This window comes from Eleutherodactylus coqui, chromosome 11 (genome assembly GCF_035609145.1).
Source record: "Eleutherodactylus coqui strain aEleCoq1 chromosome 11, aEleCoq1.hap1, whole genome shotgun sequence".
NCBI lineage: Eukaryota > Metazoa > Chordata > Amphibia > Anura > Eleutherodactylidae > Eleutherodactylus > Eleutherodactylus coqui.
Genome location: NC_089847.1, coordinates 94,017,886 through 94,033,548, shown reverse-complemented (window position 1 = coordinate 94,033,548; position 15,663 = coordinate 94,017,886). Strand labels below are relative to the sequence as shown.

Genomic DNA, 15,663 nt, shown 5'->3' with positions numbered 1-15,663 from the left:
ATGCACTTTGTAATGTACATCGTGCATTAATTATGAGCCATACAGAAGTTATTCACTTACCTGCTCCGTTGCTAGCGTCCTCGTCCCCATGGTGCCGTCTAATTTCAGCGTCTAATCGCCCGATCAGACGCGCTTGCGCGGTCCGGTCTTCTCCCTGGTGAATGGGGCCGCTCGTGCCGGAGAGCTGGTCCTCGTAGCTCCGCCCCGTCACGTGTGCCGATTCCAGCCAATCAGGAGGCTGGAATCGGCAATGGACCGCACAGAGCCCACGGTGCACCATGGGAGAAGACCCGCGGTGCATCGTGGGTGAAGATCCCGGCGGCCATCTTGCTAAGGTAAGGAAGAAGTCGCCGCAGCGCGGGGATTCGGGTAAGTACTAAACGTTTTTTTTTTTAACACATGCATTGGGTTTGTCTCGCGCCGAACGGGGGGCCTATTGAAAAAAAAAAAAAACGTTTCGGCGAGGGACAACCCCTTTAAATACTAGGTTACTATATAGTAATTTTGATCCATACAACATCCATAAAAAGTTAATTGTGCTCAGCGGGGGCAGACAGACTGGATGTATTGTCACAAGGACTACATTAAAAAAGAGGCTCCTTAAACATAAGAGGTATGTTATATCGAAGACACCACCTCAGAACACTTCTCAACAAGCATTACTATACGGCAGGGGATGGGAGAGGGTTATACAAAATATGTCATAGGTAATACCTACCATCCTTGTAAGGGTGTATGTACCCAAATATCCTTAATCCGTAATTCTTCCACTTGGGTGATACAGCTAGTTTAGTGACGGTGGTGCGAGTCTGAAGGGAAGGGAACAAAAGAGGATATCAAATGATGAGAGAATGTAGGATTGGATAAGAAGGGGTTTGGTGAAAAAAAGAATACTTACGTGAGGATAAAGGGGGAAATGTAGGTTTTTCTTTAGGTGCAGCACTGATCCACCACACCAGTCCTCAAATACATGAAGATTCACTTTGCCCTTGTACTTCAGGAGAAAGAAAAAAAAGGATTTCATTAAGAGCTGGATATACTTGACCACGATATTACATGAAATGTAGCTCTGCGTATTATGGATGCTAGAGCAAATGAATGATATCTTGCAAGGGTCAGCTTTAGGATCCAACTAAACCACATCAATTAAAAACTTTTACTAGAGATGGCGTACAGGGGTTGTCTTCTATGATCATGCAAAATGTAGGCACCACAGCAATCTAATGTTTGCGGCAGGTTCTGCTCCTGGCAAGTAGCCGATTTGGCTAGGGAAAGCTGTAGCCAGCCAAGCATATAGTATTACATAGCAGCCAACCAGATGCATGACCGTTCATGTAATACAAGGACGGCTCGGATCTGCCAGAACAGAAGTCGCTCTATTCTTACTCCTACAAGGTCTTCCCAATCAACAAACTTTCCTCTACGCTTTCAATAGGACTGCAGAGTACCCGAATGGGGCGCACACTCAGGCATGTCCGTCATGACTAGAGCGCTGACCACGAATGATCGATCAGCGCTCCATTCAGAGCAACATCACTGCTGGGGAAGAAGCAATCCCGGCAGTGACAAGAGCACAGGACACAGGAGTCCAGTTCTCGAGATCGGCTGAAGTCTCAGCGGTGAGACCCCCACCGATCAGCACATTGTTTCCTATTCTGTGGACGGGGGAGAACTTGTTATTCTGATCCAACCCTTTAGGTTTCATCCCTTGTGGTTTTTCAAAAGCGGCAATAAGTTGAAACCAAGATTCCTCTAGATGACAACAAGGCATACTTTTCATCTCATATTAAGGGGTTGTCTCTATATAGACATGTTTGTGTATGGCTAGGACATGCTACCAATGACTGATCAACATCAGCTTTGTCCATTGCTAAAATAAAGTAATAGCGGTGCTAGGAAATTGACATGTGACAGTCTCAAGTCAAATCGGTTTTGCTTTCTCCAGAGGCAGCATAGTTGACCCATTGGAGTCAATGGCCAACCATGTAGCCACCTGAAAAAGGATAAGCAGAGCTGACAAGTGACAAAGTGGCACGGCACCTTTTCTAAGGCCACAGTCAGTGATGAGTTGGGATTAAATCAGTTGAACCCTACTGATTGGAAACTGGTGGCATATTCTAATATGCCACCCAATTCGATGTGATAAGTCTTTTAATGTAGCTCTCATGGTAACCATATTGGTTGTAATGGATAATGTCAGACATGACTAAAATTACTTGATAAAAAAAAGAACATAGTGATATGGATGGAAATTGTGTATTACATGGTCATCACGACTTGTCCATCTTCCCAAGGAAGGATACAAGGAGACTAGGTCACATAGAAACTGTGGCTTCACATGAAGACAATTACCTTCTCGTCCCAGGGCAGAGGAGTGTCAGTAAGGTTCACCTGTTCTAGGCCGGGATGCAATCCGTGGCTTCTCTTCCATACAAGGGCGTCCATCTGTAGGGGGAGCGAATTGTTCAACAGGTTTGCTCACTTCAAAACGTACTTTTTTGTACATTGTATTCGAAAATGTACAACCCAGTATTTTACCGTAGGAAGTTCTTCACTAGAGTCGCCCGCTTGGGAGTGAGGAGGAGAAGCCTGAACTTTCCCTGTCCGTCGGCCGGGGTCGGTTCCTTCAAGTTTTTCTCCATCTGGTCAAAAAGAAAAAAAGTTACAGCAAAGCTAAATAAATGCGTCTTACAGAGATTTGATCTCAGTGTGAGGTCGGATTTGCAGGGGCGTACGCTTACCTGCAACCACAGTCCTGTACATTAAAATGGCTAATTAGCCTAATTAGTTTCATATGTTCTATTTCCCAGGAAAATAGGACATGTTGTTTTTTTTTTTGCATTACATAATTGCGCACTCAAAACACACGCTTGTAAACGAACCCATTGTAAGCAATAGGTTCTACTCACTGCGTATTAAGAGCTAAAATACGACCGTTTGAATCTGGCCATATTCAAAGGGGCTGGACAGTCGCTAGAACCGTTACCCATTGAGTATTTATACGCCACTGCCTACTTTCTATCTTGGCGCAACCCCTTTTACAAAACTTTCACACAGGCAGATAAAGTACCCGTAATGAGCACCACTCAAAGATATAGCAAGTGAAATAGTACATGTTTAAAGGGATTTTCCAGGCAGCACTCGCCAGGATACGTCGGAGTCAGAAATGGGTTGTTTTCAATGGGAAGCATCACATCATACTCGCATGCACATCGCATGCAATGAGAGTGCCGTCCAATGTCTTTAAAAAGGTCCCATTCAAAACAATGGGCAAGGCGATCTGAGGGAACGCCAAAAAAAAAAAAAAGGACATGCAGTGATTTTTAACCTTGCAGCATCGCTACGAGGGGTAAAAAAAAAAAAAATTGTTCTTGTGAAAAACTCCATTCAAAAGAATGGTTTTTGCGTTAGGGATGCGCAAGATTCACTGCCGCGTGCATGTAGCCTTACATTGTGCAATACTTGGGGAGTGAAATCGATCGTTCATTTGCGTGGCCATTGATTTCAATAGCAGGCTCAGCCCAGCAATTGGAAAATGCAAAAGCTAGCACTTCGGTTACATTCACACGAGCCTCAAGCGAGTATTGTACGTTGCGCAAAACACAAACCTCGTGCAAATCTGAACTCTATTCTTTTGAATGGCGTCATACACACGACTTTAAAACGCACGTTGACACGCACAATATCGGGTCGGGTTTCTAGTCGTGACATCACGCTCGCCCGTGTGCAGGTAGCCTAACACTTGTTTAACAGCACCCTTATGGGCAGCAGCACACCCCCTGTTTACAAGATGTGCTCCCGTCAAAATGTTATGTGCACATCAAAGATAATAATAAATAATAATCTTTATTTGTATTGCACCAACTTACTCCGCAGCCCTTTAAAAGATGCAATCAGCCAGCAAACAAACATTTTGCTCGTTTGTCAGCTGTTCGCTGGGCTGTTCGCACTGGTCAATGATTGGGTTCCAGTTCTTCCAACATAAGAATAGGGAACAAAACCTTAGATGAAAGCTATCAGATTACACTGCAGACATCCCTGTTGGGCTTATTCACACGGGCGAGTGAACAAGTTTTGTGAGTTTTGTGGGTTGCGAGACGCACAAATACGAGCTCCGTTCTTTCGAATGGACTTATTCACACGACCAATTTAGGGCATTAGATTGGAACATCTCGCCCACTGCTTTCAATGGGACCTTAAAAGACATCGCATGGCACTCGCATGCTGTGTGACGTTTCCTATTGAAATCAATGGGAAACACTTGCGATCCTCTGACATGTGTGAAACATGCGACTGAAAATCGCAATTTCACAGAAGTGCTGCGTGGCGTTTTTGAATGAAAAATGCACGTTGTCAGGCACGATATTGTCCCAGGTTTATTGGCCCGATATCGCGCCCGCCCATCTGAATGTAGCCTTGTATGGTAAATATTACTGACCAAAGAGCAGTGGCTGGCACACACACATAATATATATATATATATATATATATATATATATATATATAAATAATCCGGAACGATGTTGTATTCCGGTCACCTATTCCAAAATAAGATCCTAAATAACTTTAGATATATTAGTTCCCAATGATCCTGCTCTTAAGCATAAGCCGTATCCACAAGGTTATAGTACAGTATATATTCCCTCAATGCTGTAACTATTAAAGCTCTGAGCTGGCGCTATTGAGCATGGAGACCAATTAAAAATCTAAATGACTCAGGCTGCAAATAAAGTTGTGCAATGGTGGATAATTCGGTAGCAATATGTGTGCCTCACCCAGAGGGAGACGGATTTGTAGGGCACCTTACGTTTTACGACTGGCTGCTAAGTTACACGGCACAAACAAGAATGCCCTGAAAAAGTGTAGTTCAGCTCTTGAGCAAGGAGGGAGTTAATGAGGCATCCTAAACACATAGGCGGTCTCTTCCTGGCACTCCAAGAGACTGTGAGCGTGCCCAGACTAAATAGAGACTGCTCTGAATGGAAGTCTTTCATCGTAAACCCCTCTAGTCTCCGTTTGGAAACCTAAACCAGGAACCGTGAAACCAATCACTTCTAAATGAGGAGTAACTAGTCACCGAAGATCTCCCAGCACCAATTATACAGAGAACATCACACACCGCTGGTTGACTATAGGAAACGATGGCGCAGAGCGAAAGACAGACGCGCATTGCTTTTTCCTTTGTTCTAAAGTAAAACATGTCACTTGCTGAGTAAATCCCAACTTAACACCCCGAAGTAAAACTTCCCCAAGTGTAACAGATTCTTCAAGCAGTTCTAAGCTTTAATGGGCAGCTTCATTATAAAGCTCTTTCTTCATCCGTGGGAAGTGTCTAGTCTCTAATATTCACTACATATGTAATAAAGCCCATCCTACTTTCCAAGGATACCGCCAAGTCTCCATTATATTTGGAGGGATGAAGAATCCCAGCAAACACATTGGTGCTGCTCACTGATGTCAAGTTCAAAATGGGTTATACTATGAAGGGACTTGAGGAAGACTCCGATCTGGGGTCGTAACACGTAGTTGTACTTTAATAAAGGTCTTCATAGTGGAATCCATCCTGGACATTATGAGCAGCGCTGATAGTTTCGCCGGGTCCGTTCATCCATCCATATAGCTTGACCAGAAAGAAGCCCAGGGAAAGGCTGCACTCCAGCATAATAGAAGACTCCTGTTTAATCTCAGAAGATCTGCAGTGTCCTGGAGAAAACGCCAAGTGTGGTTGTGCGCATATCTTGCAAACCAGGTCCGGGTTAGAGCAGATCACTTATTACTAGCTGTACCCATTGGAATACTACACTAGGTTGCACCTTTGCCCCCCCCCCCTTCTTTCCTTGGATCCAAAGTGGTGTCTTTCAGCCAAGTCCATAATTTCGTTTTCCACGGCTGCTGCTTACTAGCCATTGTAAATAACAACCGCCATGTATATGAAGTCACATGACACAGCAATTGCATTGTCCATGGATTAAAGCAAATCCGCATGCTGTGTCTGCTACTGTATGTAGGTACCTGTGCAGTTGGTCTGAATCATGGACACTGCAATCATATCACATAACTGCATGCAGAAGAATTTAGGCGCATCTCAATATACTTAGACCGGCTTCACACGGGCGGGAGAATTGCGCCAGATTTGTGCATTGCGAGACGCACGAATATGAACACTATTCTTTTGAATGGGGTCATACACATGTGTGAGGTTTTCCCTGCATGGCACTGCGATGCGGGAAACAAAACGGGGCATGTTCTATCGTGCTGCGTGATCTTGCATCGCAGCACCCATTGATTTCAATGGGACCAGCAACAGCTTTGCACCAAGTGCTAGGTGCACACAATGCGAGATCTCCCAATGAAAACAATGGAAGAAACTCCACTACATCTGTCAGTCAAGGCGGAGGTTCTCGTCATCACCAAAGTAATGCGAGGCTGTTTTGCCATAAAAACGCCTCGCAGCAATGGGGTTTCCACATGGATGGCAAGCACGATATGGGGCAGGATTCACGGCCTCATATTGCGCTCGCCTGTGTGGAGTTAGCCTTACAGTGCTGTGTAAAAGTTTTAGGCAGGTGTGGAAAAAAAATGCTGCAAAGTAAGTTTTTTGGTTTTTTTTTAAAAATTCAAGGTGTCTAATTGGCTCCAAATGTACGCTGCAGCAGGACTACAACCCCAAACATCCAGCCAATGTAAATAAGGACCATCTTCAACGTAAAGAAGAACAAAAAGTCCTGGAAGTGATTCTATTGCCCCACAGAACCCTGATCTCATCATCATCATCATCATCATCATCATCCAGTCTGTCTGGGATTACAGAAAGAGACAGAAGGATTTGAGCGAGCCAACATCCACAGAAGATCTGTGCTTGGTTCTCCAAGATGTTTGGGACAACCTCCCTGCCAGGTTCCTTCAAAAACAGTGTGCAAGTGTACCTAGAAGAACTAATGCTATTCAAAGGCAAAGTGCGGTCACACCAAATGTTTGATTTGATTTACATTCCTTTGTTCATTCACTTTACATTTTGTTAAGTAACAAAAAACTATTAAACACTTCTATTTTTGAAAGCATTCTTACTTTGCAGCATTTTCCCCACCTGCCTAAAGGGACTTTTAGACGGATCGTTCAAACGAGGGAAAGTGAGCGCTAATCGTTCGGTCTAATAGTGAGCCAACGAATGAATGACAATCGTTCATTTTATGCAAGCATCAAGCCCATCGTTGGAGCGTTCACTTATCGTTCCGTCCCTCTCAGTCACTTATACAACGGATGTGAACGACTCAACGATGTATCTACCTGTCTAACCAGACTACGAGAGAGCGAACGAGCTGGCGGTGATGTCACTCGCTCATTCAAATGAGAATCGGCTCGTCTACGAAGAACCTTAAAAACTTTTCGGGGTATTTTTTTGTCAAAAAGACAACATCATCTTCTGCAAACCCCCTTTAAGCAGTTATCCCAGAAGCCCCATAATCTGCAGTCATGGAAGCAGCAGCGCTTGCTGATGAGAAGCACAAACTTACTTTAAACCAATTCATTCTGTAGCTTTCCTCTATCTAGTCATGCCCGTTCATCCTGATCCTCCCAGTTCATGAGCAGACCGTCCACACATGGAGACATAGGAGGGAATGGAATGCTGATAGCCAAGAGGACCCTTGCTCCATTGAAGGGTTGTGGACAGGCGAGTGCCAACTTGGATGGGCATTGCAATGTGCAACATGGGTGGCAGTAAGAAACATATGCCTCAGAATAGCTGGGTGAAATATTAAGAGGTTTCGCACACGAGGGCACACGGGGACTTTCATGTTTGTTAAAACTTAAGCCGCAGCAGGTCAAGATGTGAAAAAATACAGAAGCTCATGATCGTATAGAGAACAGCGTGACTGCGCTTATCTCCGCACGAAGAGCACAGTGTACAGGTCAGAGGGATTATATCTCCTGTGACTAATGAGATTTACAAAATCATCCTCAATTTCATATAAGGCCATATCGCAGTGCTCCAATATAGCCTATCAGCCAGATATGTGTAGAGTGCTGCGGGCTCTCCTGGGCACACACACCCCTCTGTTAGCAAGGGGATCCCACAGCTTCACCTCCTCCCTGCTGCTTTTCTTCTGCCAGCTGGAAGAACCATACTTGAGTCACAGAAACAGCTAAGGGAGGGGAGTGAAGGGGCTCGCCAAGTGAATACTGAGAGTTAATGTAATAACAAGCCACTGAGATCCCTAATTACAGGGCTCCTCCCATCAACAAGACTTCTGCCAAAAGTAACAGAAATCCCAATCTTTCCATTTTCGGAGGGAAGATTCTTGACTAAAATCGCCCTACCTTAACAAAAAAAATAAAGGCATTTCACATTAGCAGATGTAGCAGAGCCGATGTCATCCACCCAACTGTTAGCTGTGGTTTATGACTACCAGATGCAATGCAAACTTAAATCACAGACTTGGCTCTGCTACATCTGCCTATCATATAAATGCCCCTTCTCTTGCAAAAGGCGGTATGGGAGAGGCACTAATCCGGCTCAGCGCAGGGGTAACGACGGCATTGTGCGTTAGGATTTAATGAGCGCCCTGCAGAAAAAGGTGACAGGTGTCAGTGACATGCACACAAGAATCTTAAAGACAATTACCTTTGCTGTAGACGAAGGGCAACCGAAGACCTTTGCCCTGCCTTGCAAGACTGATATGTAGGTAGGTGACCCAGACGGCTGAGGTTAGTAGCACCAACAAAAGCAGCAATTTAAATTGCCTACGGATCTTCTTCACTGGCAACCAAGGCATCCTGCCGGCACCATCACCAGGAGCAGCGGTGGGGCCGCGGACTGGCCTCCCTCATACACTTCTAGAGCACATCAAGCCAAAGGGGGTTGTCTGTCAACGTTAGTGGAGAAATACTGTCAGGAGGCATATGGTGGATCACTTGTGCTGTGGACAGATAGTCACCTTACATAAAAAGGCAGAAAAATGACATCAATCATAGATACACATGTGGCATCCACAGGGCACAGCCCTCCTACCGCTGGCACTTGTACTCAGTTCTGTAAGTATCCAAGTTATGCCCAGGCTAGTGCCATGTCATATGTAACCAATAACCTAACAGATTTACCTTCCATCCAAGGCAGAAAGAAACAAAGTAACAATCTCACAGCATGAAACACAAATACATATTTGGCATCTTCACAACAAACCAGGTGGCAGTTGTTGCACTCATTTCTGCAAGAGTCCAAATCAATGCCCAGGCTAGTGCCACGATGCGGACGAATGACCTAAAAACGTGCATTTAGGCAGAAAGAAACAAAGTAAAACTGCTTTCACACCGGCGTTAGGGTCAGTTCAGGGTTTCCATCTCTCTGCTCCGTTTTGGGGGCGAGAGAAATTGAATACAAACTTAAAAAAAAAACCTGATGGAACGGAAGCCTTTCTGTTTTTTTTTAACCCGCTTTAATTCAATGGGGGGAAAAATTTTGTTTTTTTCCAGTTTCTCTCCTCCAAAAACAGAGCAGAAAAACATAAACCCTGAACTGACCCCAACGCTGATGTGAAGGCAGAGTAGCGATGCTGGCAACATAAAACGAAAATACATATTTGGCACCCACACAACACATCCCTTCAGTCGGTGGCGCTTGTTGCGCTCGTTTCTGTAAGGATCCATGTTGGGCTGGTATCATGGCATGTAGTTAAAAAAAACAAAAACAAGCAAAAAAAACACAAAAAGTAGTTTAGATAAGGAAACAAAGTTGCAACATAAAACAAAGACACCGATACATATGTGGCGCCACCATTCCATCAGTCGGTGGCACTTGTTGCACTCATTTCTGCCTTTTCGATGCCCGAGCTGGTGCCACGGCATACACTCAGCAATCTAAATACGACACATTTACCTTCCAGAGAAGAAACAAAGCGGCGACATAAAACAAAAATACGTATCCATACGTGCGCCCACATGGCACATCCCATCAGTCGGTGGCACTTGTTGCACACATCCCTCCCGGAAAGTTAATGCCCGGGCTGGTGCCACGGCACGTCGTAAACAACACCACGAGCTCTAACACTGGGCAGACATGGCATCAGAGGCAATCTTCTGCCATATAAAGCTAGCATGGGCGTTCATGCCATGAGTAACGTGCCCTCGTCCCTGGCACCGAGACATCTGCTTATTAGCAAACTTTATAGCGCTCTACCAGACATGCCGGTCGCACCATCCGCATGAAATACATTGGATCATCGCTGCAGGTCTCCAGCCATACTGTATACAGTAGAAATCAGACACCATCCAGATGCAGCAGCCATCAGTCTGCAGAGAGGTGACACTAGCCAGACACCTCAGGGAGTGCAGCTCTGCAGCCAGGGATGCACACACCTTCCACTCCCAGCACTCTCATCCTGAGACTGGCACCCCTCTGATGCATTCTTACCAGGCCCACTCTCAGGTCCCCGACACTCCTGGGATGGTCACTCACTGTCTAGCTGTCCTTCACATGATTATTTTGCAATGCAGAAGTCCTTCACATTCCACAAGTGTCTCAATCCCCAGGCGTCTCTTTATTTCTCCCGGCGACTGTCTATTTTTCTTTGCATTCTCAATGGTAGCTGTCTCTTTATTCTCGTCCAGGTAGGTTCTTAGCAGTCAAAATGAATTGCCCTGTCCTAGGTTCTTCTGCTGTCGCTCCTGTCAGACAAATTTTTTTCTCCCCTCCAGCCTCAGCCTCTGGCTGTCTCTTCTCTCTCCTGCTGTCTCTCTCTGTCTCCTCTACGGAGCATCAACGCTGCGGAGCAACCAAGCATGGTTACGGGACCACTCTAAACACTGGCACGCTCTAGCCAATGACATAGCTCCAATGTGGAGGACGTCCAATCAGATGCAGAGGCTAACGGGTCCGGAAAGGGGTTAGGTTGCACCCGGCGTCCATCTCCACGCCAACGCGCGCACACCTTGCGGGCTATACCATTCTGTAACCGGGGGGAGGATTAGGATAAAATGTTTTTTTTAATGCGCCGTCATCCGTATAATTTTATTGAAGGCGTTCGATTTTGTAATTAGAAAGTGGATTCCGACGTGGGAGCTGCGGGTTACGATAAATATAGCGGTTATTTGCGCTTTAGTGTAAAGTCTATGGGAAAATATTCCCCCATTTCATAGGAAGGTAGGGTCTGAGTGGATGAGAGGAGCCTTTGTGGTTTTGCAGGGATGCTTAGAACTGATCCAGGATGCGGTGTTGTGTACAAGAAAACAGCTCTTATAGGGAGTGGGCACAGAAGATGGATGCAGCTAGATGGGAATGAGCAGTGGGAATAAAACAAGAGAGCCAGTAATAGGCCATGAGGAGAATTTACAGGAATTGTGCAAAAACACTGGAAGGTGTCATGTCAGCCCCAAAGCAACCAACATACAAATCATGACAAGTGGTACATTACACTCAGTCCACCATGTTAGTTCTACGCTCAGCCCCCTTTGTGCCCCCACACAGTAATGGTGCCCTCTTACTGCCCACCACATAGTACTAAGGCCCCTTTTGTGCCCCCTCTCAGTGGCGATACCACCTATACAATAAACTGGCGCTAGTAATTTTCCTCAGAGATGCCCCTTCAGTGCTGCCCACCACAGTACGACGCCCGCCAAGTATTTCAGCCCCATTTTTGCGCCCGTAACACGGATGTGTCCCCTGGTCTGACGGGGGTCTCCGGACCACCGAGCATCATTGATTCTTATGATGCTTGGAGTTCAGTCAGGACAGGACACACCTCCGTAGTACGAATGCAAAAACATGGCCGAAATACAGTGGTGCGTTACTGACTAAAAAAACCCGCCTCTTTGTGCTTCCGGACGGTAAGGATGCCTCCATAGTGTCCTGCCATAGTATCGATGACTCCCACGCAGGACGGATGCGTAAAAATGGCACCTTAGCGCTCCCAAATTGAAAAAGTGCCCCCAGCGACGCCCCTCGCACAGTGAAGATGTCTCCTTAGCGTTTCCCTCTAAGGGCTTATTCACACGCACATATTTGCGCCAGAAAAATGTGCGGACGCAATACGCAGAGAATAGAGCGGATTGATTTCAATGGGTTCATACACCTGTGCATATTTTGCGCAGTATGCTCCATCTTCCTGCGAATGAGCACTGCACGTGTTGAATTAATGATCTTAATTGCCCATTTCAATGAATGGGAGCACGGTTCCTTTTATTTTGTAAGCGCAAATGTACATTATTTGCGTACACAAAAATACAGTAAAAAACACACTTGCACGTGCAAATATGCAAAGCCCCTTGCGCAAAAATGCAGCGAAAATGCACACGTAAATGCGCTTGTGTGGATCCATACTAAAGCCGGCCCCATAGCGCTCCCAAATTGAAAAAGTGCCCCCGGTGATGCCCCTCACACAGTGACGATGTCTCCTTAGCGTTTCCCTCTTAGTGTGTATTTATACAGGCGGTTTTCCCGTGCGAGCGCTGTCTGTTTCCGAGATAGACAGAACTTGCACGGAAGAACCATTTGAAAAATCGCGGCATCTTATTTTTGTGTGATTCTTGTTCAAAAATTGCCCATCATTTTCTATGGATTGGAACCACAGGCCATATGATTGCTGGCGAGTCCTTTGCATTTTTATGGGAAGCGCATAAAAAAAACCAGGAAGAGCAGAGAAAAACATTTGTGAAAAAACATGAAAAATGGATGGAAAACAGCCAGTTTTTCACTGACCAAAATTCCACTCAGCCGTGAGAATACCACCTTAGGGTGGTGTCACATGACCATGTGCACATATACGCTCGCCACAGTGCAAGGAATTTGCGCATGAATGAGGTTGGATGAGGTACATTTGCTTGCGCGTCGGCGCATATTACTGTACTTTTTGCGCACTTAGGGCCAGTTCATACGCGCGTGACACACGCTCTCCGTGGATTAAAAGGCTATTTAACTTAATGAGATCCAGATGTGTTATTTTTTTGCAGTTTTGCACAGTGTGTCACGCATCCCCGTGCGCACCTCCCATAGACATCTATGGGGGCCTTTGCTGCGCAAAACACAAGAAAATAGAACAGGTCCTAAAAACCTGCTCCTGAGAACGGGCCCATTAACCCTTTCCAATCCACTGTCTGACGTCTGAAGACATTATGATTTAAGGCTCTACAGCTCCGATGTTGGAAGACGCCCGTCGGGGTTCTCTTACTGTATATTGCCAGCCTCTCTGCTATTGGAGTCTATCCAATGTGTCACCTCGTGCAGTACTGGCTTTAGCCAGCAGATAGCGCCGTTGTATAACGGCAGAAAAAAGTAAGCCTCCTAGAAAAACCAGGAAACAAATTGGATTGGAAAGGGTTAAAATCAATGGGTTGTATTCTTGGTGGTTTGCATGCACAGATTTATGGCCCTTAGGATTGTCTCACACAAAAAGAATTGCAATTGCGTATTAGCAGCCATAGACTTACATTGTGCCGCTCATACATATTGCACAAAGTACATACACAAGGTAAATCACAGCATGTTCTATCTTGGCGTGTATTACGTGGGTATGCATGCCAGGATAGTTCATAGGATTAGCGGCTCACAGCAAGCATGCGATGTTCATTGCATACTTGCTGCTTGCCTTGCGCGTGTATCCCACGGCACGCAGCACATTACGGCCATCTGAGCCTGGCTTAAGACCACATTTACACGATTGCGCCTGCCTACTGAAAGTTGCCGCCGGCAGCAAAGGAGGGCTGAGTGGTGGGAGCAAGGAGCTGATGGCTCCACCACTGTATTTATCTGGATCCTGTTAAAATTGACATTTGGCATGCTTCCCAGGACAGCCCTAAAGTCTAAGACTGTCCCCTGGGATTCTATATGGTTGGGCGACATGCAGCCCTGTTGTTTGCAATGTCTCCCTGCAAGAGGAATATCCTTCCATTGCTTTGCGTTACCCATTTCTAATACCAACTCACTAGGCTATAATTGAACAGTATTACTATTGCCCCACTGTCCTCACATTATGACGAGGCAGCAGTGAAGTTTCAGAGTCATGTGACTGCATTGTCCAGTGCTTCCCATTGGATATTATGTCTCTAATGACAAAAAGTTAAGAGCCATTGGACGATCATGCCAAAGAGAAACCGAGTACAGCAGTTGGATTTCTTCAGTAGTTCTATAGAAATAATACTAATCTTTATATAGCATCTTGAACAATAGGGTTGAGGGTACCGTTCGCAAGAGACTATGTCATTAACATCACAGGCAGGATTACACTGAAAGGTGAGACCTCTATGTAGATAACATAGGATCTACCATTCACAAGAGGTATAAGATGTGACTTTCTACTCCCCCCCTTCCTGCAAAATGACCTCTGCACAGGTCACAGAGCATATCTGGAACAGTCTCCCATACAAGTCAATGGGTCAGCTCTTGTCTATTGTGTGAATGGCCTATGAGGCTGCTGTAAAGCATAACTCTAAATGCTCTTAATGCTGTTAAATGTAGCTCAGGAAAGATCACTACCCCCATAGTCATACACAGACAACAGAATTAATCAGAACTACAATCAGAAAATAAAAACAGATTAGAAAAATAGAAAATGTTTTACTATCAGTTTTTAATTAATAGAAAAACAAATTGTATAGACCCTTCAAAACTGTGGGTGTTCTGAATTAGCCTGATTGTCTAAAGTAGCGCATTGTGGAGAACTAGTGCCACTCGGGAAAAATCTTGAAGTGGGAGTGGGAGGTCTGGATTAGAGAGGAATTTAGTCTAAGGTCATTAGCAGAGCAGAGGTAGCGCAGTAGACAGAGAAAAGAGAGGAAATATAGAGTGGCGCAGCATTGTGGAGGGCCTTATGGATGAGAGTGATGACTTTAAATTGTATTCTATATTTGACGGACAACCAGTGTAGTGACTGGTACAGGGTGGAGGCGTCAATATGAAGGCTTGACAAAAAGATGAGCCTGGTGTTACAGTACTAGTGGGGTGCATAGGTACGCACGGCACGGGGCTCCCTAACTCTCACCCACGCCAATGTCCTTTCCTGGAGATAACCCTGAAGGTGGACACGTCCAGGCCGCCAACTCTGACCCTACACTGCCTAAGGCAGGACAGGAATGGTTAAATAACTTCAAAAGGGATTTATGAAACACCCTATGTACTCTCCAAGAACCTGGAAAATCAAACTCATAGGCAAGAGGATTAATGACTCGCATTATAGCAAAGGGACCGATAAAACACGGCGCAAGCTTTACCGAGGGAAGCTTCAATTTTAAATTCTTCATGGACAGATAGACCTTCTGACCGACCTCAAATGGCTCCGAAACAGTGGACCTTTTACAACTATGTAGTTGCATACGACTGCTTGCTTCCTCCAGGTTCTTGTGTACACCATTCCAGACCTCCCGCAACTCACTAGTAACAACATCAACCGCGGGACAAACTGTAGGTACTGGAATGGCAGTTAGGAACCGGGAATGCCGACCGAACACACAAAAGAAAGGTGACACCCCCGTCACTGAACTTATACGATTATTTATGGCAAATTTGGCCAAGGGTAAGAACTCTACCCGCTGACTGACCCTCTCACCCACAAAAGACGCAAGTATTGTACTAGGTCTTCATTTTTACGTTCCATTTGCCAACTCGGCTGCGGATGAAACGCTGATGAGAAGGACAGAGATGTTCCCAAGTTTTTACAGAAGGCCCTCCAAAATTGG

General features: G+C 45.4%; 1 protein-coding gene across 4 annotated transcripts in view; it reads right to left on the bottom strand.

Moving 5' to 3' along the window:
* B4GALNT4 (beta-1,4-N-acetyl-galactosaminyltransferase 4) overlaps positions 1–10,779 on the bottom strand; it is a 75,995-nt gene extending 65,216 nt beyond the window's left edge. Inside the window, exons 1-6 of one of the 4 annotated variants that reach the window (XR_010787158.1) lie at positions 10,409–10,779; positions 8,624–8,864; positions 2,539–2,642; positions 2,353–2,445; positions 899–994; positions 719–809 (exon numbers count right to left, since the gene is read on the bottom strand). Coding sequence is in view for 3 of the 4 variants with exons in the window: in XM_066583062.1 (XP_066439159.1) it covers positions 719–809; positions 899–994; positions 2,353–2,445; positions 2,539–2,642; positions 8,624–8,774 (535 nt within the window). In the remaining variant the exon portion in view is untranslated. Of the gene's footprint in view, positions 1–718; positions 810–898; positions 995–2,352; positions 2,446–2,538; positions 2,643–8,623; positions 8,937–10,408 lie in introns of all 4 variants that reach the window. The other 3 variants (XM_066583062.1, XM_066583061.1, XM_066583063.1) reach the window with 3 other exon arrangements.
* Between the last annotated feature and the right edge of the window lie 4,884 nt (positions 10,780–15,663).